General features: G+C 36.9%; 4 protein-coding genes across 6 annotated transcripts in view; 1 reads left to right on the top strand and 3 right to left on the bottom strand.

The window, feature by feature from the left end:
• Positions 1-73: 73 nt before the first annotated feature.
• LOC135634473 (uncharacterized) lies at positions 74-4,355 on the bottom strand. The gene is made up of 5 exons (XM_065144894.1): positions 3,757-4,355; positions 3,436-3,648; positions 1,053-1,136; positions 831-959; positions 74-490 (listed from the first exon to the last, which is right to left on the bottom strand). Exons 1-5 carry the CDS (start codon positions 4,135-4,137, stop codon positions 353-355), a joined length of 945 nt encoding a protein of 314 aa, XP_065000966.1. The 5' UTR covers positions 4,138-4,355; the 3' UTR covers positions 74-352.
• A 519-nt stretch (positions 4,356-4,874) lies between these two features.
• Positions 4,875-13,040, bottom strand: LOC103985303 (plant UBX domain-containing protein 7). The gene is made up of 10 exons (XM_009402959.3): positions 12,777-13,040; positions 12,307-12,413; positions 12,112-12,228; positions 8,450-8,621; positions 6,768-6,845; positions 6,618-6,686; positions 6,283-6,426; positions 6,032-6,134; positions 5,377-5,639; positions 4,875-5,290 (listed from the first exon to the last, which is right to left on the bottom strand). The coding sequence occupies exons 1-10, from the start codon at positions 12,876-12,878 to the stop codon at positions 5,126-5,128; spliced, it is 1,320 nt and encodes a 439-aa protein (XP_009401234.2). The 5' UTR covers positions 12,879-13,040; the 3' UTR covers positions 4,875-5,125.
• Positions 13,041-14,744: 1,704 nt separating this feature from the next.
• Positions 14,745-22,207, bottom strand: LOC103985312 (calcium-dependent protein kinase 26). Of its 3 annotated transcripts, none has more exons than XM_009402971.3 (8): positions 21,308-22,207; positions 20,472-20,615; positions 20,242-20,394; positions 19,460-19,575; positions 17,857-18,024; positions 16,306-16,530; positions 15,466-15,614; positions 14,745-15,290 (listed from the first exon to the last, which is right to left on the bottom strand). In XM_009402971.3, the coding sequence occupies exons 1-7, from the start codon at positions 22,032-22,034 to the stop codon at positions 15,483-15,485; spliced, it is 1,665 nt and encodes a 554-aa protein (XP_009401246.3). In that variant the 5' UTR covers positions 22,035-22,207; the 3' UTR covers positions 14,745-15,290; positions 15,466-15,482. The 3 variants fall into 3 exon arrangements, with proteins under 3 accessions (XP_009401246.3, XP_065000265.1, XP_018679247.2); XM_065144193.1 differs by lacking the exon at positions 14,745-15,290 and adding an exon at positions 16,071-16,132 and having other exon boundaries at positions 15,477-15,614; XM_018823702.2 differs by lacking the exon at positions 14,745-15,290 and having other exon boundaries at positions 15,535-15,672.
• A 4,444-nt stretch (positions 22,208-26,651) lies between these two features.
• LOC135633968 (callose synthase 3-like) overlaps positions 26,652-26,916 on the top strand; it is a 28,282-nt gene continuing 28,017 nt past the window's right edge. Inside the window, exon 1 of the mRNA XM_065144053.1 lies at positions 26,652-26,826. The gene's annotated coding sequence lies outside the window, so the exon portion shown is untranslated. The remainder of the gene's footprint in view (positions 26,827-26,916) is intronic.

Genomic DNA, 26,916 nt, shown 5'->3' with positions numbered 1-26,916 from the left:
TCACGAAACTAAGCAGTTGACGATAGAGAGAGACTTCATCATCAGAAATCATTTAACTTGCACGATTCTAGTGTTTAAAGGACTCCGAGAGAAGCATCTGTGGCAGCAGAAGCTCGTAACTACATTTATCTTTGTAAAACCAGCCAACTTAACTGTGAGCAATGCAATGTCAGTAGAAAATGGCCTACAGAGAGAGTTAGAACGACAAAGCGAGAGAAATTTGAACCGCAATTCCATGTTCAAAGAAAGCTTCAGCTTGCTTCGTACAACAAGAGGTGTGGCAACCCAGCAGGGGGTGGCGGTTTGCAGTAAGATAGCTGTAGCATCAGAAGAAGCGGCGACACTTGGTTGTTCACTTCCTATGCATTCTGGATTCAGGAGAGTTCTGATGCAGAGGTGACAGAGGCTGTCTTGATGAATCTGCCGCAGCAAAATCGATCATTCGCCCCGGAGGACTGCTGCAGTCGTTTGGGCTTGACTTGCGTTTTCCCTGCACAATTAATTCAGGAAGCTTTAAAAGCCCTAATTTAAGTAGTGGGGAAAAAAAATAAACATGTCTTTCTCTCTGAAACAAAAACAATAATAAATCATATGCCTCAATTATTTATGTTTGGCTACATCAATCTTTTTCTATCATACCATTAACTTGATCGTCTCGTATCATCTAAACTATAAATCTCATTCAAATCATCTTTAAATAACTCCTCATTTTTATCTTTTCAAATAACTCCTACTTGATCGATCTCAATATTTTCATATCAGCAGCATAAACATTTTATACATACATATCATGATGCCGAAAAGAGAAATTTGTTTATGTTTGACCTCACCTTAGCAGAAGCAGTGGCAGAGCGTTTGTGGCTGTCAGATCCTTGGCGACTTCTTTCCCGTTTAAGTAATTCCAGCAGTCTCTTGTTATCTTCATCCAGCATTTTGTTTTCTTGAAAGAGAAGCTTGACCTTGAGTTAACACACGTAAACCACCAGATTACTTACCCTGACATAGAGGGAGGGGGAAAGAGGAACAAATTTAATTAGATCGAGTTTTGAAACCTCCTCTTCAGCTCTGTGGAGATTTATCCTTAGGTGTTCCTTGTCCTTCTTCAAGGACTCAACTTCAGCACCCAATGATTCTAGCTGAACATGCACCAATAGGGGCAAAAGATTAAGCATACAGCTGAGATGGATAGAACAGAGATAAAAAAGAAAGTCAACATCGAACAGCACTAGATAATCGAAGACCGGAATAATAGTAACACCAAGATATAGGAAGATCAAGAAAAAACAATAACTATGTAAAGAATTTAACTTGCTAGAGCTCACAGGCCACAAAAACGCCAAGTGAAATCAGAGCATACTTTTATCTTGAAAGTAATTCCGATCAAACCGAACTTGCTGAATGAAAAGTTCTTAGATCCATCCTAGAGTAGTAACAGTCATATGCAAATGGCATACACACATACAGATCATAGTAAAAGGGATTGGAAACCCACGGGACAAATCAACTTTTAGACTAAACCAAAAGAGCTACGCTACTGGCCATAGACTATTGGAACTACACACCAACGATGACTCGGTAGAACTTCTATTTTCAGAAACAGGAATAACAACAACATGAAAGAGACCAATCGTTTACAGGAAAAAGATGGGATAAAGGCTAATCAAATCACCATGATTCATTGTGTGGCAGTAATTTATGGTCATTCCAGCGATAAACCGGCTTAAAAGAATCCAGATGGTCTCACCTGGCTGAAATGCTTAACTGATAGGCAACTTAGGTCAAGTTTAAGAGTATGAGAGCTGCAGCTTTCTTCAAAATACAGAACAGGCAAGGATGCATTTAGAAGGGAAAGTCAAACAGAACGATTTATTTGTTTGTTTGTTTGTTTTTGCTTCTCAAAAGGCTCAATTGTTTATCTATAGGAAAAGTAAAGAGAGAGAATAGAGCATCTCCAGTGACAACATCAAAAAGGTTGATGATGTCCAAAAGCACCTCCACAGAGCTAAAGGAAAAACAACAAGTCAAAGTTAAAAGGGTCGACTTAACGAGCATATAGTCAGAAAACTATCTTCAGATTAGTATTCCATAAGCACAAAAGAATGTCACAAGTAGAAGCTTTGAAGGACAGAGTGCACAACCAGTTTGGTGCAATATAGAACAAATAAGATAGCCACCTAAAAGCCTTACTGAATTCAACCATGCATCCTCTTTGTCTGCACTTGGACCAGAAAAATAACCAACCATGCATCCTCTTTTGAATCTGCTTACAGCTCTATTTTATATTCTATTTGATAGGAAATTTACCGACATTTGACACGTTGTTGTCACACAAGATCAAGTCATCCTCCATCGATCTACGTGTACAAAGAATCATAATAAAAAAATATAAATTTTCTTCCCGTTCATTATGGAAAGGAAGAGAAACACGAACTTCATTATCTCTTTTTATGGCAAAGAGTGACTGCTAAATCTTTTTCTCCTCCTTTATGACAAATAAGATAATCATAAACTTTCTTCCTTTTGAAGGTATAAAAATATATCCTAAACTAGAAAAATGCAACTCCTTGAAGGGAACTACCTTGTCTCATATCTAGATTACTAACTTGAACTATTCTAACCCATATGTAGGAGAAATCTCTCGACCTCGATATTGGTGCATATGACAACACCTCGGAGCCATCTTCGGAGCATGACAAGCATCATGAACATTCTTGTGCACACGGATCTGGACCACATCGAGTTGACCAAAATGTCAACGATATTTTCCACAAATACTATTAAAAAAAACTCTCCTTCCGTGGAAAACATTGCACACCATATATAATTGCATGGACGCTTACAGCAGGACTCAGACTCCTGACCTATAGACTATGCACACTACATCACAACCACTAGGGCTTGACCTTAAGCCCACACCTGCTCCTCTGCTCTCATTCTTCTAAAATGGCATCATAATCGTAGTGTTTAGATTGTTCAGCCAATGATACAATGGCTTTAGCAGATTAATCATAAATCAGATCTATTCTAATGGTACTTGAGAGACATTATCTTTCAAATGACCCCTAGCAAAAGATGATATACACATGATATAGCAGGCAATAAAGTTTGCGTTTCTTTTTTCCCTTCCTTCGACAATGCTGTGTTAATTTAAAATGAAAAGGCATATATGTCATGCTACAGACGGATGTAATTTCAAATTGATACCCATCGTTCAACTCTGCTTCTTAGTATTTAATCTCGAAAAACATGTGTAGGTCAAAATAATATTTGTATAAATATTTCTGCAAAAAACCTTTCTTCCCTTTTTTTTGGTTGGGTAAAGCACACAACAAATAAAAAAACCCTAATTTATATAAAGACATTAAGAGCAAAAAGGCAATCAACATCCCTATAAAAAGAAGAAGGAAATAGAACAAATTAAGAAGGAATACGTACGCCAGAATTGTCATCCAGCCGTGCCCGCAGCTCCTCGTTCTCCTTCCCCAACTCGTCACAAGACTCCATAATCCTCTCCAAGTCGCGCTCATACAGAGAGCACTCCTCCTCCAACTTGCGGCAGTGATTCACCAAATCAGCATACTTGGACGCGATCATCTCCTTCTCCTCCACGCACCTCTTCACTCCTTGGGCGTTCATGTTCGCCTCCGCCTGCCAATCCCAAGAAAGAAGAAGAAAAGGCCGAAGCTTTCGCGATCAACTACCAAAGCTTCCGCGTCAGACGAAGAGTTAGTGGAGCGGGGGACGAGAGGCACCAACCCTACACTGCTCCAATCGCTTATCGGCCTCCGTGAGCCGCTCCTCCAAGACAAAGATCTGATCTTGAAGGCGGTGTCGGGCGTCCTCCGTGGCAAGGAGCTTCAGGCTGAGGCTCTTGACGGAGACCGGGAGGCCCAGCGAACTCTCGATGGACTCCTTGATGTACTCCTCGGTGTCCGGAGAGAGATCCATCGCCCTCGAGGCCGCGGAGCCGATCAAGAACTGGAGCCCTAGCAAGGGGAGACTGGGAGATGTGGAGAGAGAGAGAGAGAGAGAGAGAGAAAGGGAATGGCGTTGGGGTTTCAAATCGTTGGAGGGTTGATGCCCGTTTGAAGAAGGGAGAACAAATGAAGCCAATGGGCCGTTCGACTCTTTCCACATTTGAATGCAGATGTTTTGACATATATACCCTTGTAAACCTTTTTCTTAAACTGAAAGAAAAAAAGATAAAAAACAGTCTTAGCAAAGGAGCAACTAAAGACTCACTCCCTTCTTCCTTCCTCACATGTCTAACCAACTAATTTGTTATTTTATTTTTATTCTCGAAACACATGAGAAATAATATACATATCAAAATTAAACTAATTTGTTATTTATTTTTATTCTCGAAACACATGAGAAATAATACACACATCAAAATTACCCGAGGAATAGACGAATCAGATTCAAACTAAAATTAGTAGCCTTGTAAAACTTTGGAAACAACAATATTATTGGATTAAGAAGTATTTATCATCCTAACGAACATCTTAAATACTTACGACTCTTTCTCAATTTATTGAGTATCTCTTTTGTTTCTATCATCTTAAATCTAATAGTGCACCTCTTTGATGCAGGTTTTACGGTTGAAATCCACGTATAAACAAATAACTTTCTTTTCAGGAACAAAACACACACATAAAAGGAAGGACCACAAGAAGGATGCTTTGACCAATCTAGTAAACAGATCCAAAGTCATTCCTGCTTCATGGTTATAAATAGATAGTGTAATTTGCACACAAATAGGAGAAATGACACAAGTATTTGGTGCTTAAACTCCTCTGGCTGACGGCATTCTTAGTTCAGGATAATCTCAATCCATATGCTACTACTCCTACAGGAAGAAAAAGGTACAGAGCTGCAAAAATGCTGTGGTCAATTCTATACTAAGTGGTAAATTAGCAATTCATGGTTTGTGCCTGTACAGAGTCCATTTGCCTGAGGTAACATATTACTGTCTTCGTATTAACTAATAAATCAGCAATTCATAATTTTTGCCTGTATAGAGACACCATTTAAACTACAAGACAAACTAAAAGAAACCTTTCGTGACCGCAAACTGAAATTTTGAGCAAGCCGTCAGCCCCGTGCCACTATTTTCATGAAGATTTCAATCCCAAACCAAGGTGATCATTGAATTTGATAAACCTGCTTCTTCAAAGTTTGAGTTGCTCTCGTATTCGAGACTCTTTGATGCACCAGGAATGGCTTGCGTAAAATGGAAAGGTCGTCTTTGTCCATCCTCTAACTTAGAGGAGCAGAAAGACCATAAAAGCTGCATGGGTTGACAAAGATTATGTGGAGCTTTGACCGAGAGGAATGGAAAGCAAGTATATAGAAAACTCCAACTGCATCTGGTACCTTTATTGGATCAGTTCGAAGAAATTTTCTCTGGATTCTACAGCCATCTGGGAGACGAATCCCGACTCTGCAAAGTTCTTTGCTTCCTTTTGGTTCTTCAGGAAGAGGTGGATAAGTCAGGTTTCCATTTGAGCTGGTTTCACCATCTTTCTCAGGTTTAGGATCATCATCAGTTACAGGTGGCCTAGGAGGGCTTTTAGCATCCTCCATGGAGGCTGCTATCGCCTGCAGAACCTCTACATCCTCCTCCACGGCTTCTTTGTCTAAAACAAAGAGAACGTAGAGAATTATGATAAACCAAGTTGAAATTTTTGTCTATGACATATATGCTTCTTATTCACTGTTTACTGAGTTTTAGTTCACATGGGTGTGACAATATAGTCGCTAAAGCCAACAGCACTATTATTTTGCTTGCCCTATTTGATGCAAAATTAAATGACCTTTCTAGTTTATTTGTATTTCAAAAAGTTCAAGAAAGAAAACTATATATATATATATATATATATATATATATATATATATATATTCATGTGCCTTGTCGGGAAGCAGACATGAATTTTTCTGCACCATAAACAGCAGTCGATAAGGAGCATAAAGTAAATAAAAAATTTAGTTCAAGAAATCTGTTTTATAGAATAAGCATTGTCTGACTTACCTAGTATGTTATTAGGAGCAGAATCATGGGCAACTCTTGGACGTTTCTGAGGAAGAAAAGTATGATGCTCCTTGGGACCTTTATCTAGAAATGGAAGCAAATCCTACATAGAAAAGGCTATCATAATTACGGAAGAACCAAAAACACAGCTCTTAGTTTAATAAATCTGCATGAGCAGTTTGCTAGTATGCTCAGATCCTACAGGATCACTAATGTAATTACAGGTCACCCGAACTTTGTATTACTAGTACCTCCAGCAAACGCTCTGGATGTACCATACCACTCCATGCACGCATTTTTTGTCCAGTAATGGGATCGATGACAAGAACAGCAGGAAGAGTAATCAAGTTGTAGTAGGTGCAGACCTTCTTCCCCTCACTAGTATCATAGTACACCTGAGATTCTCATAACAAATGCAACATAAAGCAGCAAGAACTCCAAACAGATAAATAGGGAACTGTGACTAAGTCTTAAGAAATTGCCAAATCAAATAGAACCCGCAATTGATTTGATAGTTGATAAGGTAAATACCCAAGGAAATCAGATGTCTACACTAATATATGCACTATAAATAAAACAGACTAACCTGCCAGAAGATGAAATTGGTCCGAATTGTTTGTGCCACAGCTTCATTGGACCATGTATCACGGTTAAGCTTTAACACAGAGCATAACGTGACAATCTCGTAAAAATTAAATCACAGAAGAAAAAAAAAACACAAGTTAAAGACAATTACCATGTGTGAGCTGAATTCTTCATTGGACTGCAAATTGATTAATAACCACTTACCCTGAAGGGAAGCCTCAATCTTTGCCTACACAAACAATGAAGCAGCACAACCAATAATGCATAGAAGAAATACATCAGGGTTACAAAATCCAATTGATATTTACAGAATAATATGATTAAACGAAGCTCATATCATTCTTAATATGACATGATTAAAGTCATAAAGTCCGGTCACGATTAAACAGCTCATACAATTGGATCCACCTCAATCATGTGAGAAAACACATGCAGTCACTTTAATGTGGTCAATGAACTGCTTCAGGAAATACAGATTTCTGATGATAAAGAATCAATACGTCAATCAATCACCATATCAGAAGCATCTATCTTGATATCAAATGACCTATCAAAACATGGAAGCACAAGCATGCATCTGGATACTGTAGCCTTCTTCATAGTTTTGAAACGTCACATATAAGAGAAACTATCCTTCATCAGAAGAGTCATTAAGAGTGCTGTCGATTGTCCACATCCACAGACAAACCATATGCAGAAACTGGTCAGTTGGGAATGGGCCAGTGCAACACAACCTATATCACTATTGATGTGCCTCAAGCAACTTACTAATGTGAAATTTATAGTGCACTTGCTCAATATTATAAGAGATGGTGCTAATGTAAAATCTCCAACAGCTACTCAAGTGTTCATTCCAGGTCGGATTGTAGAACAAAAAAACCGTCAAAAAGACCACAACAGATCTACAAATGCAGACTAAAGATGTATATATGAGACCCCAGAAAGTCAATGGTCTTTTGGTCAACCCAAAGGGCATGACCAAGAACTTGTAATGCCATTGGGGGCCCTAAAAATTGTCTTTTTTAGGTCATTAACTTCCTCTAGTCTATGTAAAAGCATCAAGTCCTACCTTTTTTCCTCACTAGCAATATCGAGGATGAGTCAGGACAATGAGGTGGCCTGATGATCCCATTCTCCAACATCTGATTAGCACATGAGAAGGGATGAAATAGCAGGCAAAACTCCATGCATAATGGTGATGTGATGGTCATGTTCCCTTTTGCAGGGGGGCCTTAAGGCTCTCAAAAGAATTTCCAATATCCTTCCAATATAACTTTCAGCTGAAAGAATCAAGCATTTTATGTTTTAAAAAAAGGATGTCTAAGCAGAGTCTCCTGTTCAGCACAGAACAAGAAGGCAGGGTCCAGCTCACAGGTCAAATCGTGACATGGGTTCCTCATCTACTACCACATTATTAATTTATGTATGACAGATGAAACTCCAGTCAAGTGTTACAAAGTGATCCACAAGCAAGAAAAATGAAATTGGGATGTGCAACAAGTGGACATTCTATCATAAATTTAATAAAATAGTGTAAAATGGATCTCCAAAGTGGTAAATCCATGTTCTTGGTCTTTAAAACCCTCCCTCCCCCTCTCTTCCACCTCCTCTTCCTCCCCTCTTCTCTCCCTCTTTCTCTTCAGCAGGTGCCATATCAACCCGTACTGAGTGTTGGTACACAGATTTCATATTGAAATTGTACCAATCTGGTTATCGATCACCAAGATTTCCAACCTTATCTAAACAAGTAGAAAAATTTGTCGTTTGAATTAATAGAAGAAACACTACTGTTTAACTAAGAAACAAGAGAGCTCTGCAACATATTTTGCTCACCTGGTCGAAAGATCCTTGGTACATCAAAGCAAAAGGTGGACTATATAAAGAAGCAAGGTTATCACGGGAACCATTGGCTGTTGATGCAGAACTTTCATTTGATTCCCAAACAGCAGATCGTTTTGACTCCTCATCAAAATTGCGGAACGCAACCATTGCACTTGATTGATGCCTGAGGTTCAACAATAAAAAAGGAGATTAACTTATGCAATCGTTAATAGTGGAATGATAATAAAATCATGCACCAAATTGTCACGGACAAAGTTCTAAACAGGATATTTGATGTAGTACTTATGTATGTCCGTGTCTTTCAATTTGTTCATGCTTTGCACAGCATGTAGAGGGACGGTCGAAGGCTTAAAAGCCCCATTTTAGTTGGGTTTTGTGGCCTTCTTAGGTTTGTAAATAAAGGTTGTGTCATGTGGACACTTGTGAGAGATATTCGGTCTGCAGTGGACCATTTTGACCCTTTGTTGTGTAACCGTTCAAAGCTTGTAAAGTCTGTTTGTAATTTGCATTGTCTATTAAGTGTTTTCGAAAATGTTTGCTTGTGAATCCCGAGTGAAGCGTTTTCTCTAACCCGTTTTCTCTGTTGTAGGCCCTAAGGGATCATGGGAGGTTTCGAGAAAGCTGACCTTTGCGAATGGACACGCAAGGGTGCCGCACGACTTAGGCAAAACCAGCTAAGTCCGTGACAAAATGATGGACAAAAGATTAGAAAATATGTATTCAAACACGTAGAAGAAAGCAATGCTTGATTTTGGAAATGATTCAATTCTAAAGAATAAATGATATTTTGTGGTGCAATCCTTAAAGGGCCAAACGGATAGGGAAAAAAATTCAAGGAAAGCATTCATTGCAAGTAGGGTTAAGGGGCAAACCAAACGAAAGCTAAAGCAGGAATAAAAAGATGAACTAAAATGCCACCTTCAGTAAGAGAAACAAACAAAGATACAAGTTTGTAAAATCATAATTGGAACTTGCAAGAATTAACACCGGTGAACCAAAGCAGGAAGTAAAAGATGAACCAAAATGCCACCTTCAGTAAGAACAACAAACAAATATATAAGTTTGTAAATTCATAGTTGAAACATGCAAGAATTCACACTGGTTAATGTCAAAGAAAACATAAAAGATATGTCTATGCTCAACAACAAACCAAAATTAACTTCCAAAACTATAAATTTAATTAAAGGATAACTACTACCTAAAAAAGGAAACCATGGCATGGAGAAAGTAAATTGGTAAAGACCACAATAAATATAAAAACCTTTGGCTTGTTTATGGCAGATTCTGAAATTTTAACAAGTCCAGAAGAATAATGCCCATAGAATGGTCCCCTGATGCAATTTGAAAGCTACCCAGAAAAAGCAATGCCCTTAGGTTTCACTTAAATCATGAAGTACTAAGCCAAAACCCAAACCATCCATGGGAAAGACAGAACAAAGTGATACACCGGGCCATATGATATACTTAAATTAAAATTGAAAGAGGACATGTAGGATCTATTAGTTCTCTAGTTAGAACAAGAGTATAATAGGATTTCTATTTTAATAATTTTTTAACAAATTTTATCCTTAACCTTCCTAGATATTTTAGGGAGATTATAATCTCTTTTTTAGTCTTTCTGATACCGAAGAGCCTTGATATGGTTATAGTATAGGATAGGCAAGTTGTTTACTAATTAGATATTGTCTCAATTGGAAAAAAATCATGAAAGAATTAACAGACTTGGTAGGAGGGTTTCTTTGAAACTAAAAACTTATCATGAAAGTAATGGCTGCATCTCCATCTCTCTCTTCCTCCTTTCAGTTCCCAGTGGTAACAGCATACTAGCAGTAGACTGAGTGGGAAACACTGGATAGATGGCATCTTCCTGACCCTCCCTTTCTTCTTAGTCACTGACCAAGTTCACTAGCAAATTGTAGTTAACCAAGTTTCTGAGCAACAAACCATTGTAGCAAAAATGTGCTATGGAGGTATGCTGCATAAAAATTGCTCAACTTTTTGGGACCAAGGCTAAGACTCAAGTGTTACAAATTTATTAATTTCACTCAGGGAAGGCCCTACAATGGTTTCAGGCTGATTTTGGTAAATTCGCATGGACCATTCAGATTGAGATTCAATGATCTTCACAACCTCAGTTTAAGTTTTACTAATAAAAAATATAAGAGAAAAAAGATAAGAGAAAAGAATAACAAATAAGGCAATACTCCACCAAAAGTATTGAATTCAAAACTTCTCAAATTTCAACAGTTTTGACATTTCCCCTTAGCTTTCTATTTCTAGACCACTATATAAATATAAAATTGAACTGTAACCTAAAGGAACTCCAACTTATCAATAGTGGCTTCAAAATTTTATCCAGCATCATTTGGCTTCAAATGGATTCCCAATCACCTTCAAAATTCAATGATATTCAGAACTAATTAACTTTCCAAAATAGTCATACTCCGGGCCCTAATTTTAAACAACAGATCCAAATCCACCTCAAAAGTATCTAAAAAGCATGCCCTCTTCAGATCGTAACCATTACCAGGCTTTACCAATGGAGGAGGATTGTCATTCTCCCTGACCTCTGTGATCGGAAGCAGAGTAGAAAGCGGCAAGGAAATGTAAGCCAGCAACATCTGCATCTTCCCATCATCACACTCCAGCCAATCTTCCAGTTGGGATTCCAGATGATGCCAGTGGCAGTGGCTGCGTCAGGCAAATGGTGATGCCATGGAAGTACAATGCCATTTGAAAATCATGGAAGGAGACGAGCTGTGAATGTGTATCTTCGTCAACTACAGTTAGGAGGGTGGCCATGATAAGAGTTGACTGGAAACTGATTAGCAGATCTGGTAGCAGTTGATGCACCATGGGCTGTGGATGCATTGACGGGAGAGGTGCTTTTCAGGCTACTGAAATGACCCAAGCAATGGTGACATTGGGAAGGTTGGCATGTGACAATTCAAAGTACCAAAGAAGCTTTAGCAATACTGATCTTGAGGTATTTCCTGTGTCTTGCAGAAGAATTTGTAAAAGCTACAGATATGCACTGTGAGAGGCTACTATTCAGGGTCACCTCATGTTACTGAATCATATAGAAGCCTGTCTCAGCCTGGCACATTACGAGCTCTATCTTTGTGCCATCCACCCACAGAGAAGCTCTTAATTCTTTCCATGCTTAAGCTGGTTATAAGAAACAATCTGACCATGTTCTTCAAAAGGTTAGCTTCATACATTCTTTTCAAACAAGTTGGTCGTTCCCTCCACAACCAAACTTCCTAAAGTTACATCTATGTTTGATACGAGTCAGCTAACTACCAGGAAACTTCAGAGCATGATACTAAAGCAACTTTCTTACCTATTGCGTTGTTTTCAACTTTCTACTTGAAGGCTCAAGATAAATTATTTATGAACTCTATTTTGGATATTTTATCTAGGACATGTCTTCTACGAAAAATAGGTATGGTCATTATACTGAAGCTTTTGCAGCAAAAGCATACTCTTTTATCATATTTATGTTATCTGATGCTATCTTGGCTTCCAGGACTAATTTTGAAGTAACAACTGGAGTAAAAAATAATAATAATTCACAGTCTAAGCAATTAAAATTTCATAGAAATACTAATAGTAAGTTTTTGCAAAACCAATATGAGCCGACAAAATCAAACCTAAATAAAGGTGTATCCCCGTAAAGTGTATCTCTTTTGACAGGTAACGGTGGACGCACTTCATCCTCGAGGGCACCTTGCACTAAACTTCCGCTTGACATAACATTCTCCTGCTCGCTGCAAAAAGTAGAGAAATTGCAAAACAATTCCTCACCACAAGAAGTGAACTATGATCGATGGCTGCCTTAAACTCACCTAGGACTTCCGGTGGGAGGCGGCGGAAAGGAAGACGTCGCCAGCCCACCACCCTCATTGCCGACGTAAAAGAGTTGGAGAGCCTCCTCAAGCTTCCAACCCGTTGCCTGCCGAATTTATCCAGAACATTAAGAACATACTACTGTACAGAAAACCCTAAAACTCTCACCACTCTTTAAACCCAACTTAATCTCCAACTAAAGAACGGATCGAACAACATCAACACCAGATCCTCCATGATGGATTGGTCCAAGGCGCGCAGCCACATAGACTGATTTCCTCATTGCTAGCCTCCAGTGAATCAAGAGAAGGAGGGGGGGCGGGGAGGGAAGAAAAGAGGAGAAAGGAAAACCTCGAGTTTGGGAGGATTTTGGATGATGTGGCCTACGATTTGTACCAAGCCAACATCCATCGAGCAATCAAGAACCGTATAAAAGGGTACCTCATCCAAAAGGAGTGGGGAACCGAACCTGAAGGAACTGCGTAGCGGTCTCAGGGGTCTGGCCGAGCGCGATCTCGAGGAAGGACGACACGAGCTGCTGCTTATCCGCCGCCGTTGGGAGGGTCTCCATTCTCCACCCCGACCAACAAATCTCGATGGGGTCGGGAGTCCACACGCACTGGCAGACGCGATGGCGAGAGCCTCGAGGAGAAGAGAAGGTGGGTGGCAAGAGAACAGAAACCCTCACCACGATCAGATCCTTCTCGGCTCTCTCTCTCCTTTCTCAGCACGCCGTCGTATACTTATACTTTTATTTAAGAAAAAAGATATATAATATATATATATATGCTTAATATTTTTAATTAAGAAAAAAAGATTTTATATACCTATAGGTATGTGTGTGTATATATATATATTCTTAATATATATATATATATATATACCTATACTTTTATTTAAGAAAAATAGATTATATATATATATATTCATTAATCTTACACTTCAAAATCTTATCTGATATATTTTTTTATAATAAAAATATATTTTAAATCAACCCTACGTGTAGAATATAAATCCTTCAAGCTAACGAACTTGCGTGCACACTTAGGGTAATCTTAAATTCTTTAATTTTTGTTGATGATGATAATATATTCATAAGTTTTTAGGTATTTTATGATTTTATGTATTTCTTTAATTCAAGCGAGTTTATGCTAATTGTAGTTATGTAATCTTGGAAGGATGTCTAAGCTTGTGAGGGCAAATTTGTCACTTAAAACTTTACGATGATTCGTTCATAAAATCTTATATAAAGTTATAAAACATAGATCGAATAGGTCTGTGGTTCACTAATTAGACCACTTAAACTTTGAAAAAAATCAAAATGTTTTTTATTTAGATTTTCAAATTTTAAATAATATTCATGTATTTTTAATTATAAGAATGATATTAGAATATTATATTTACGTCTTGCTTTGCTCCTTTCATTTTCTTTATTTTTATTATAAAAATTTATTGATATTGTATTGCATGTATGTATTATATTTTTAATCTAATATATTTTATTTTTATTTATATCTTTTATTAAACTCATGCTCTGACTATTTGATCCATCGATTTAGCCAGATTCTGATAATTATATATACATAGGTAAAATTTATATCTATCTATTATAAATAATAACCGTATCTTTCTACAATATTTTTATTTTCTATAATATTTTTATAAAAAAAATTATTTTGAATATTAGTTTAACTGATAAAGATTTTGACAGTTTATTGTAAGTTTTTCGACTCGAATATCGTATCTATCATTTACCCTTAATAAATAATAATAATAATAATAATAATAATAATAATTAACAACGCATCATGAACAATATTTAAGGCCATAGCTCTGTATCAAGCCTAGCTGTCCATATTAGCAAAAATGCAAGGATGCACACTCATCAATCCATGAACATAAGCTTCCATGACAACCAAAGCAAAAAGGATGATTAGTTGTATTGTGTTGAACTGTTCTACATGCATGGAAGAAATAGAGATTGAGCTGAACTATTTGTTCTATGAATCAATACAAGGATGAGTACAATCTCTATTTCACATTTTGGGGACATAAAATGGTTTAGTTGAGTATTTTATTCCATTTACTAAATAACAAAAATAAGTTACCTCACAATAAAGACAATTGTTTTTACATATCTACATTTTTTAAAATTTTGGAATAGCTTATTTACCCTAACAAATTTTGATATAGCATGTACATACCTCCAAAAACATTTCATGTGTCCCTCTTTCAATATTCATGCAGATAACTTAGGTTAATCATGGCTAATCCTGGTTAACATTATTAGTTAAGAGTAAAAAAATACAAAATTATAAAATGCCTAAAATATCTCTAATATGTTTATAATTATGATGAGTTTTTAAGGATATTTAAGTGTTTTTTAGAGTATCAACTAATAATTAAATAATAAAAGAAGAAATAATGCTTGTAAAAGTGAAGAGTAATTAAACCATCTTCTCATTTTGGCTGTTTAATTTTCATGTACATGAAATATAGATGGATAACAAGCAACTCATATACTTCTGACTCTGTTACAGCTATTAAAGCTGGAGAAATGCCAAGTGAACACTAAGCAAAAGAAATAAGAAACATGAAATGAGTACAACTCTTTATCCCTGCATGACATGGAAGGCTTCTCATGACTTCCACTTCCCTGAGGATGTTCTTCTACCAAAGACTATTATTCCTATGCTGTCCTTTCTAATGAACCAGACTGCAGATGCAACATGAGGTTGACTTTGTATCTCCCTCCATAACTTTTCTTTCTCCACCAGCTTCATTTTTTCAACAAGGTGATGGGAATGCAGCTGAAATGGAAGGAGAAAAGAGTTGGGGCACATTTTAATGGATTGCAGAACTCAAACTCTTCTTTACACAAGTCCTGAGATGTATGGTTCGGTCCGAGGCTTGTTCTTTGTCAGAATACAATTTATCGAAGCAAAGTCAGAAGCTTGTGTTGTCTGAATCAGACCGTGCCAAGCTGAAATTAAAATGAAAGTAATCAGTTTCAACAAAGACCAAACACTGTGCCAAATTTTCTTCACATTTCAGTTCAAATTCTTATGATTCGTAGTAAATGAATGCCATCAAAATCTTTAACACCATCCTTTTCCACATTCAATTTATGGCAAGAGAAGAGTTTATTTTGACAGAACCTGTATGTGGTTAGAGATCAGGGAGTTTCCGGCTCATCTCTCCTGGAAATTTTCAGACTATTTCGCATGTTCCGCATGGTTATTCTTCCATGTCCCATGTTGCCTTTTCGCATCATAGTAACAAACTCACCATAGTCAATACGACCATCCTGAGACATGAAATCAGCATCAGGTGAGCCTTCAAAATCTCGGTCAACTTTTTACGGCCTAGAAAATTGATATACAAGCACCAAAAATGTTGAAGTTAAAAGTGTCCAATCCAAAGTTGCCATATTAAACTTCGAAGAGACATCATAAGATGTGCACAACACAAGAACTCATACTAACTTTTGGAGTTGGGGAGATATTACAACAGTGTAAGAATATTCATTTTCATTTAGTTCATAGTCATACGATCATTATGCATCAAAATTCAGATAGATATACAACATCTTAATGAAAAATGTTTAAAAAAATCTCAATATTAACAGTTTTTAAATGGTAAAAGAATAATATTACTTGTAAGAAGATTAAAAAAATGTTCTTCTTTATAGATCATTCCACAGTGAGAATTATAGGAAGCAACGAGCAATGAATCATACCACATCATGTCTAGAATTACTTACAAAAGTCATGATTCTTTCTTCTTTTTCTTTTCCAGCATGCTTGAAGTTTCACATGTCAAATACTTCATAAAATCAAAATATTCATGAGATATGATATGTGAATAGAACAACACATTCAGCCAAGTGCAAAAGCTATGGCTGTTGATCATAAATAAAGTTGCAGAACTAAAAATAATACTAAAACCAGGAAGAATTACTTTTTATCGGATAGAATGGAGACTGAATTGTCACTTACATTATCTTGATCAACTTCTTGGATAATATCCTCGATCAAAACATCGGTCATATTGTGCTCTTTACAAGCTTGCTGAAGTTCATCAACTGTGATATAACCACTTCCATCCTTATCAAAGTAAGAAAATGCTGCTGCCAAATGCTCTTCACGCTCCAGTTTGTTAAGATGTATCGTTGCAGCTACAAATTCCCCATAGTCAATGGTGCCACTGTTGTCCACATCAGCCTAATTTACATACGAATTGTTCATTTAGATCACAGAAGGAAAATCGTAATGTCTAATTAACAATCATCGATGTCAATGAATGCAAGGTATTTCTCAATCGGTAAATCAAAGTGCTAGGGGAATTCAGAAACAACTAAAGCATATTTAGTTGAAAAACAAGTCCAACAGCACAGTGCAGTTTCCAAGAAAACACTCAATATTTAAGATCTAAGCTCCTAATAAACTTCAGCAATTCTTGTGGTTTTTGGATAAAGCTTAAGATCTAGATACTCCTATTCTCAAGATGCAGGCATAGACTGCTCCTGGTCAATTTTCAAACCTAGTTGCTCTTTTCTTGTAAGAGGGTGATACATAATAGAAGTTTAAGGGCCGACTTAGCATATAGCCAGGATGGATATCATAAAAAAAAGAAGTCTGACTTGAGTCAGTTGCTTTGTAATTTTTTCCCTTAAAAGGAAAAAATTGTAGAACCTGATCTGAGAAATGTTCTATTGCAACCTTCCAAAAACAATGTCCTTAATTTCATACTTTAATACCATGGAGACCTGATCTCCTTACTGGCTCGACTAACTCACCAACTTACTATGGAAATCTCACTGAAATCTGAAAAATGTTTGAACTTTGAAGCAACAATAAAATAAAAGATGATAACCATCTCAGTTCATGAAAACTATACTCTTCTTAGCCAAAATGTATGAAGATGCAGAAGAAACTCATCATTTCAACTACACAATGACAATCAATATTCAACCCTCAAAGTGAGATAAATGAAAAAATAAGGTGTACATGCATATTTAAACAGTCAGATGTCTTGTCTACCCTAATGACATAAACCATTTCATATTCTAAATCCTACAGTTATGTCCTACCTCGTCATCATAGACAGTAGACCAACCTTTAGAAAGTAAGGGTTTCTAATGTAGTAAAATTGCTTGAAAATTTATTGTGGCATCATTGCATATGTTTTGCATGTTTTCTTGTGTTTCATGCACTCACTTATGTCCTTATTGTGGTCTTGTGTACTCACTATATCAGGTTGTCACAAGCCTTAGAAAAAGCTACTTGCAGGCTGCTAAAATTTCATCTCCCCGTTCATGCCATAGCGTATTTAAATGTGTTTTTTGGGTGGTAAAGTGAATTTTGCCTCAGCTGCATGACATCATCCAGCAAGAAAGGGACAAAGTGCACTGGTTTAGACACTTTTTAGGTTTACGTTAAGAATAACTATTACAAATCAAAATGTGTTTTCAGTGTCTCTTTCTTTCCTTTGTTAACCCTATTTCCAATAACATGGATGAAATTTAGCAGTTCAGATGATTTGCTTACAGCATCCATGAGATCACGGATCTCTGACTCCTTCAAGTTTGAGCCATATCTTTTTAAACCCTCTTTTAGCTCATCGAATGTGATCGCACCACTGTTGTCAGTGTCCATTGCCTGGAACATTTCTCTCAGTCCTGCAATCTCCTCTTCAGAAAGGCTTTCAGCAATTACCTGGTACAGTTAGAACCAATATGAGATAAACTTGAAAAGTAATTGATCTTGATTGCAATGTGAGTGATGTCAACTTGTCCTGAGCTAGAAAATGTTTGTGATTGGATAGTGCAATCCACTTAAAAGCAATACAAGCATAACTAGCTCGAGAACAAAACTAGAAGAAGGTGCAGGTTTCCTTGTCAGTCGTGGTTAAGGAACACAATCTATATATCTAGTATCTCTCAACCTAGAACTAATACAATCCGGCCAAAAATATCGTCAAAGATGAAAGAATATGGACAGTACCAAATAACTTGATCCCTTCACACAAAAAAGATGCATCAAAGTCAAACTTGAGATCAAGAACCGCCATTCTAGTGTACTGATCCTGTACAGATGTCTGGTGCATTAGTATGCACTTATCAGAATTCAGAAGTATATGGCATGGGCCTCATGGTAACTAGGATTTACTCTGATTGGCAAGGGTCTATACATACACCCTTGGTCTGTTGTAGATTATGCAACAGTACTCATGCAAATAACTATGGCACAGTTAATAATATTGTTATCACTTTGTACAGCGATTCATGCTCAAGATGCCTAATTAGGTGATATTAATACTATCTCTACTACCGCAAATAGCAGCATATATATAGAGATTGATGAAAATTATATGCCCAATCAATGCCCTTGGTAACCCCAAAAAAGAACCAGAAAACAGTCAAAACGTTGCAGTATCATAACTGGAAGCAGGGTTCTATCAACTAGCTAAGGCTTGTTCAATAATTTCTGCTAATTCATAGGAGACACTTCCATGAAACTCCCAGAAAGTGTGGATGCAGAAAAACTGATGCTTCCTGCAGGGCTGGGCATGACAGTTGAAGCTTTCTACTAACCATTGAATAGTGTTAAAATTTATGTTTCCTGCATTTGGGATGTTAATCACTTGCTGAATTGATATAGGAAACCAACAGAAAATCACATAAGACAAGTTTAATCTGTCAGAACTGCTTCCAACTGTTTTTAAGCTCAATTGCATTAACTGACATTAACAGTTTTCATTTCCATCAACAAAATTATTATAAAAGGAATGGATAAGAAATTTATGTAAACCAAAAACAGATACATCTAATTCTCAAGTAATAGGAGTTATTTTCAATCGACGAATATTTTTGTGTGCCATGTCTTCCACCTCAACTTGCCAATCCAATTAATAATGTTTCCAAGGAGATGAATAATTATGTGAAAACAAAATAAAGGATAAAGAAAAGACTGTCTTGTTCTGCAAAAGAGACTTTCTCCATCTTATATGGAAGAAACAAGTGCTGCTTTTAGATATCAGAAGGTGATAAATGTATATTTTGTGAAGACAAAACATAGAAAGATTAATCAGCTTGTTCAATGGCACATGAGTTGATCGAAGAATATCTCTCAGAAGAAAAGATAAACTTACTCTTAAAGCCATCTTCTTTAACTTATTCATTGCTGAGAATTGTTTAAGGCGAGAGAGTACGGCTGGATCCAGTGCCTGATCTGGAGCAACTCCATTTTCGCATATCCAGGGATGACCTAAGAATGAGAGAATTTGAAAAGCTGTCACCAAACAATTATTTTCAGCTAGAATTAAAAAGTTTCCTATATTCATGCTTGTGTAATATACTTTCCTCATAGTTAGAAGTTAGACCACACAAATTCAACACTAAAGATAGATAATTGCTATAAGCTCAAAGAGAGCTTGGCAGATGCTTGAAGTTTGTATAATTGTTTTCTTTGACAAGTGTGTTAAGTCAGCCGATGCCTTCAACCTTTTTTGAGACAACAAGATTGCTTGCAGAGGTGGACACCCTATTTGAACTGATCCTCCATCTATGTACTGGTGATATTTTCAAATAAATAATTGTAATTTTATTGTGCTCATCCTCAATCTAATGTAACATATTGTGCTTTTGATGCAACTGCCTGTTTTCAGTTTAGCCTGTAATTATACCATACTTTACATACTCCTACAGCTAAAGTACTTTATTAGTTTATTAGGATCACAGACAAATCGAATCTTATCAGGCATCTCTAATTAGTGGACTACACCTAATTATGATTCTCCCCCATAAGTTATAATAATGTCTGGAACTGAAAGATGTGCACAAAAAAAAAGAAAAATTGAGATTGGTACTCAAAATTCTGTAAAGAACTACTACAAACTATATGCTCATTATCATCATGAAATGGATGACATACAAAGTACTTCATGGGCAGTAAGGCGATCTGAAGGACGAGAACAAAGCATTTTTCTTATCAGGTCCTTTGCACTGTCAGAGATCATTGGCCATGGCTCCGTATCAAAATCAATGAATCCCTTCAAAACTGCATCAAATATTCCTTGCTGTGTTTCTGGAGAGTAGACATGGGTTAGTTCTAGGAATTGTTGTGATCACTAAGTTGCTAAAAAAATTAGATGAGAATTATACCAGCCCAAAAAGGAGGCACTCCACTCAATAATATGTATAGTATCACCCCAGCTGTCCAGACATCAGCTTCTGGCCCGTAGTGCTTGCGCAGTACCTCAGGAGCTACATAATAAGGGCTGCCTACAACATCTGTGAAGATCTGGCCTGAAAATTGCGAATCGGGAGCATTTTTTTAATACAAACAAATATAAGATGTAGTAGAAAAACTTGTTCTCTGGTAAAGAATAATGGAACTCATTGATAGCAGATAAGATTTCCTCGTGCAGTTGGGGAAATCTCATCTGCTATCACTCATCACCAAGAAAACAGATCATCTGCATATGAGATAAACTTGGAGGGAGAAAGGATATGAACAAAGCAAGAAAGCATCTGGGACTGTTTTTAAAATCATCATCAAATAGGTCATGCTACAACATATGTGAAGATCTGGCCTGAAGATTATGAAGCAATAGCATTTACTAAAACAAACAGATATAAGATGCAGTAGAAATTCATGGAGCTCATGAGGAAGAAAAAAATCATCTGCATATGAGATGGACTTGGAGGAAAACAATCAAGAAGATTACTATTAGGCTTAATCTTAACTTTCTCTGGAGACAGCAGAATCAAGAAGCCTGGTGTTCTATGATGCATTATGCTGTATAGTGAGACAATGCAAATAATAGAATTAAGGGGCACTACATAATCTCCTACTGATCAATGCACCAATTCGTTCTACCGAATGGTGCGTCTTCCGATTGATGCAACAACATGAACTCGGAAATGAAAAGGGGAAACCAATTATGATGTAATCGATTCAGATAGAAGCGCTTCTCTACCATGACAGTCTTGCTTACCGGGCTTGAAGAAGACGGAGAGGCCGAAATCTATGGCCTTGAGCGAGGAGTCGTCGTCCTTATTAGCCAGCAAGAAGTTCTCCGGCTTGAGGTCCCTGTGCATTACGCCGAGCGAGTGGCAGGCCTCCACGACGCCGACGACGATCCTAATGAGCTCGGCGGCCTTGCGCTCGCTGTAGTGGCCGCGCTGTATGATGCGGTCGAACAGCTCCCCGCCCTCGCACAGCTCCATCACGATGTGCACGTAGAGCGGGTCCTCGTACGCGCCTTTGATGGTGACCACGTTCCGGTGGCCCGACAGGTGGTGCATGATCTGGATCTCCCGCCGTACGTCCTCCACGTCCTCCTTCGCCGTCAGCTTCCGCTTGGAGATGGACTTGCAGGCGAACTCCTTCCCCGTGGCGCCTTCGGTGCACAGGTACGTGGTGCCGAACTGCCCCTGCCCGAGCTTCCGCCCCAGCGTGTAGAGGTCGCGGAGGCTAGCGGTCTTGTGGCCCAGTACCCAGGTGTCGCCGCCGCCGCCGCTGCGCCGCATGGTGACGGCGTCGCTCTCAGGCTTCGTCGGGTCGGCGAGGGTGGAGGACGTTAGGTGGTTGTGGTGGCGGTGGCGGCGGCGGCGTGGGGTGCCGTCGGAGGAAGAGGTGGAGGAGGAGGAGCGTTCGACGGGCCCGCTGTAGTTGGGGAGGTACTTGTTTCCTGCTAAGGATCCACGGCACGTGTTGCCCATCAACGACGGCGAGATCACTCACCGAGGCGACGTTGACGTCGAGTGGATCATCGTGCTTCTGTCGAAGAACGAGACGAAGGTTGGAGTCGTGAATGGGTGGAGAAAGACATGGCTGGTTCTTCGTCTTTGTATGGGTTGGGCTTCGAGAGTGCAGAGGGCGGGGAGCAAAGGAAGGGGAGGCGTTGACCGGTCTGTAGGCTAAATTTAGCGTGGGTTTTGTGGGTCTTAATCGATCTATTTTTGTGAATTTTGACTTCTTGGTCAACATAACATGATCCGTGAATCATTATCCTCAAAATTGTTTTTATTTTTTACCCATATTCTATTTTTTTAATATATTAATTAGCCTTTCTTAATATAAATCATTTTTATGTTTTACTAATATTTTATTTTTGATTTAAGATTATTCGAGCTATATATATCTGATACTCAATAAAACCAAATCATACTAACTATTTAGGTATGTGAAATTAAATTAGACATAGATGATTAAATTTTTATCCAATTTTGCATCAAACATGGATGAAAGGTACATCAACTTAATTAAAATAAACCAAGTAAATAGAATGCTAAAAAAAAAAAAATGCTACTGTCTTAAGTAAGTATCAAAGACTTGACATTTGTCATGTTTGATATGTACAAATGTATCCTTCATGGTGGGTTTTATGTTTTGCTTTTTGAATTATGTATCATACTAAACCAAATGTCATGTTAATATATGAGATTAATACTAATTATATTTTATATTTTATAATTAGTTAGCATTAATATTTTGATCTTTATATTTTTAAATATTACGATATTTCTATATTTATGTAAGTGAAACATTTACCTCGTGACTTTAATAAACCTCATCTCTCTTAATTTTTAATTTTATAAAATTATATTTTAAACGAATTTAATATTTTATTTTCATAATTATAGATATCATAATATAATTTTGAAAGTATAGAGATCAAGATACTAAAGATAATTGTAATTATCCTTGAGATGATATTTTGATGAGATCATAGCTTATGAATTATAACATCATTATTAATTCAATTATCATTATTGTGCACTTTTCCTTTACGAAGATGACGCCTTTATTTTCTTTTCCATCAACTTTTCTTTAGAGGATTGACGTAAAAGGATATAAAACAAAATAAATGTACTTTAATGACGACAAAGATGAAATAAAGGTAATAATACTGTTCTTCCCATCAACTTGATCTCTTGAAAAAATGATTTAAAGGAAATTAAAAACAAATTTTACTTGATGAAGAGTAATACTCTACTTTTCAATTATTTTTTCAAAGCATTCATCTAACAGGTATTAAAAAAAAGTATATTAGAATACTTTGATGACAAAGATATAAAGATATTAGAGTCACTTACCTAAAAAGAGTTATTTACTTTCCCCTTTTTCCCTTAGAAAGCCTATTTATTCAGCTTTTTCAGTTTTCTGCCTCAAAGTAAACTGCAATGTTTTCAACCTCTGTCACTTATTTTTATTTTATTTTTTATTTGTTTCCACAAATTCATCACTGATCCAAAAACATTCAGAACTGTATTAGTTTATGAAAAAAATATTTTTTATAAATAATTTTAAAACAATAAGATATGTAAAAAATAGCTTGAAAGATATCATAATCCAAATGTCAAACTTTTGAAGTTTAAATAAGAATTCATCTCAAGTACATTATACTTCAAATTCCTTATTATAATATGTAGAATATGATGTGTAGTTTTAATATCAATTATAGGAAAATTTTTAATTATAGTGTATAAGTATATATGTATAGTGATTAACTCAAATAATAATTCAAGTACTATTGTTTTAATATATATATATATATATATATATATATATAAATATATATGATACATTCTCAAAAAATTCAAACTTTGTGTTTTTGCAAAGCTCTCCTTTTTTTTAATAAAATATTTTATCTTGATCAATCATTATCCTTTTTCATGCCTCCGCCCCACTAGTTACCTCCCCCCGCCCTACCATAATGATCTTATGCTTACCAGTTTTACCGAGTGTCCTCCTCTACCTAGTGTCTGATCACCTGTGCCTTCGTGGACGGGCCAAGCTGTTTGGTAACATAACAATCCACCTCCCATGAACGATCGATAGATTAAGCAATTTGGTACAAGTGGAGGTGTGACTAGGGTTAGAACTGTAACAAATTTTTTTTAACTGTTAGGGATTAAATGATCTTTTTATATAACAATTAAGAAAATTTCAAAAGTGCAAAAAAACCCAAAGTTATAAGATTTTTTTTAAAAATTTACTCATATAATTGAGATATTCAATATATATATATATATATATATATATATATATATATAACATAAATTTAAAGATACCTACAAAATCACTAGATTGAATATCTCAATTAATCGAGTATAATTATTTTCTATTATTAAACATAATTTTAAATTAAGTTCAAATATTATTTATACTCTTAGTATAAGTGATTTTATTCGAAACATATTAAGTGGAAAACATATTATTATTTTTGCATCTAAAACTTTATATAATTGTATAGTGATAATTTTTTTTTGGTGAATTCTGGTTTTTTTTCTCCCATAGCATCCCAAATTCGAAAGATTTTTATAGACCATCTTTATCCGTATGAAAAAATATTTTACTTTTATAATTATAAAAATTTTCATTATAACCTCGGTCCTAACCAGGTGTCTACCCAACCAGCCCACTAGTCCCAATCAGGTTTTCACCTAACCCGCTCACATAATCAGGAAGGGGATAATTAATGGAGTAAAAGCGTGACAAAATATGAGTAAATATATGATCGAGCATGAATGAATGAAGGCAGGATGGAGGATAATGACAGACATGAGTAAAATAATTATTTTTTTAAAAATATTTTATAAATTTTTTAACTTAGGATAATCTATAGATAAAAACACTTTGAAGTTAATATATTTTTTTTGTTGGAAATTCGCCCAAAAAATTTCTTTTTGGGTGGTGGGTGGGAGACTACAATAATTTACGTATCTATGTCACCATTTAATTGGAAGAAGACCACGCGTCCACCCATTAATTGGTCCTTTATGCCATGGACTTCGACGTGTCGTAGAAGCCGGCCCACTTTCCGATTGTGAAGCTGCGGCGCGAAACGACAGCAGGAGTTAGGGCGGTGAAGGCGACAGGGGGACCCACCTGGGACCACAGCATCTCCTAAAGCGGATTGGCTCGAATTCCTCCTCCTCATGTACGTCATTACATGTTTCTTCCTTAATGGCATCTTATCTAACCTAACTCGCATATCAAATTAGAGTCGTGGAGTTCGAATGAAAGCGAAGTTAAAAAATATATATACATTAATTTTAGATAAACAATACGCTCAAATCATTTTCTTGTCTATCATGTACAGTAATATACAGATTGCCATTCTCTAATATCTTGTTAATGTCAGATTGAACATCCTAAGTTTGATCGGTTAGCTTAGCTATCCAGCGAATGCCTCTTTGATCGAATAATGGTCAGTGATTTTATGTAATCAACCTCCAAATTAACTTCTCGTTTGACTTTAATACTTGTTCGAGTTCTATATAAAAATATTCCTCATATAATTTTTTAATTTTTCTTAAATAATTTAAGTATAATAATATTTTTTTACGTTTCGAATTCATCGACCCCTTGTGCTTCTTCTAGACATGTCTCGATGGTCGTTTATATTATGAGTGATCGTTTATGTCTCCACGTATACCATAAGTGATATGAGCGTTACGTCAAAAGAACGAGACATATATATTTTTCGTAAGTGATAGGGATAAAATAATTTTTGTTGTAAAAAAAAATATTTTCGAAAATATTTTAAAATATTGACGTTATGCATGAATTTATGATGATTTATTTTTTCGAGAATTTTTTTATTTTATTTCATAATCCGTATTTGAAACTTGAAATCAATGAATGGGGTCGCCGCATAAAAAAAAGAGAGGCGCATACTGATGAGAGGGGTACTCTCCAGCAGGGGTGGGTCCCACATCAAAGCTGCGCACCTTTTGATGTGGCGGTCTCCAACCGAAAAGACTCATACGCCCCTTCCATCGGTCCCGTGTGCCTGCGTCACCCGCACGCCAAACTGATGCGCCACCCTCCGCCACCTCATACGGGTTGTGGATGGACGCAAGAAACGGAAATGGGAGTGCGTTTTGGTTAAAGCAGTGATTCGAGCATCTGCGGGGGGCAAATGCGCGAGACCACTGACCACATTAAAAGGAAACCCATTTCGGTGGTCGTGTTATATATAACGCATTTGACCGTTGCGGAAAACTCCTTTGGAATAGATAGTTTGAAACATTCGGTTCGAAAACTTTGGGGGCCGTTAAATGACCAAATCACCCTTGTTTTCGATTCTATCCCACCTTTTAAATGGTTCACAACAGGCCAACTGGTAATTAAATAATCACAATATTTCCAAAAAATTTGAATCGGTATTTGCCAACTTATATACATGTTTGGGGTGAATTATTATTATTATTATTATAGAATTAAAAGCAGACGATTAAATATTGTGGTTTACCATGGCAAAGTCGTAATACTTGGAAAACAGTGCCTATTTTCCTAGGCCCCCGCCCCCGTCTGCATCATTCTTGTCCTCACTCCCACCACACCGACGGTGGGTCTCTAAACGTTGCGTCAAGTAGCAGCGCACGCCTCCGCCTCCGCCTCCGCCTCAACCTCCGCCCATCCACTTCACTCCTCGTCGCCTAGGGTTTCCTTTCGACTTCTCTCGAGCTGGCTTAGATCTCCAGGCTCTTCCTCCAGCGCCCGGTAAGCTGTGTGCTGCTACTGATTCCGAGCTCGGATCCCTCCGATTGCTTTTTTGGTTTTCATTTGGGGGTTATTGTTGAGGTTGTCTTG

Source organism: Musa acuminata, chromosome BXJ1-1 (genome assembly GCF_036884655.1).
Source record: "Musa acuminata AAA Group cultivar baxijiao chromosome BXJ1-1, Cavendish_Baxijiao_AAA, whole genome shotgun sequence".
NCBI lineage: Eukaryota > Viridiplantae > Streptophyta > Magnoliopsida > Zingiberales > Musaceae > Musa > Musa acuminata.
The sequence above is the reverse complement of the archived record's forward strand: the minus strand, read 5'-3'. Positions and strand labels throughout refer to the sequence as shown.

Excerpts from the sequence above, each read along its gene's own strand:
- LOC103985312 (XM_009402971.3), bottom strand. The coding sequence starts at position 22,034 with ATGGGCAACACGTGCCGTGGATCCTTAGCAGGAAACAAGTACCTCCCC. Across the intron at positions 19,576-20,241 it reads TACTGCCCATGAAGTACTTT|GTCATCCCTGGATATGCGAA; the intron begins GTATGTCATCCA and ends TCTCATTCTTAG. Across the intron at positions 16,531-17,856 it reads TCCGTGATCTCATGGATGCT|GCTGATGTGGACAACAGTGG; the intron begins GTAAGCAAATCA and ends TATGTAAATTAG.
- LOC135634473 (XM_065144894.1), bottom strand. The coding sequence starts at position 4,137 with ATGTGGAAAGAGTCGAACGGCCCATTGGCTTCATTTGTTCTCCCTTCT. Across the intron at positions 3,649-3,756 it reads AGCGATTGGAGCAGTGTAGG|GCGGAGGCGAACATGAACGC; the intron begins GTTGGTGCCTCT and ends TGGGATTGGCAG. Across the intron at positions 491-830 it reads CTGCCACTGCTTCTGCTAAG|GGAAAACGCAAGTCAAGCCC; the intron begins GTGAGGTCAAAC and ends TTAATTGTGCAG.
- LOC103985303 (XM_009402959.3), bottom strand. The coding sequence starts at position 12,878 with ATGGAGACCCTCCCAACGGCGGCGGATAAGCAGCAGCTCGTGTCGTCC. Across the intron at positions 8,622-12,111 it reads GGGGATACACCTTTATTTAG|GCATCAATCAAGTGCAATGG; the intron begins GTTTGATTTTGT and ends GTTGAACCTCAG. Across the intron at positions 6,846-8,449 it reads ACCAAGGATCTTTCGACCAG|GCAAAGATTGAGGCTTCCCT; the intron begins GTGAGCAAAATA and ends TTGTTTGTGTAG.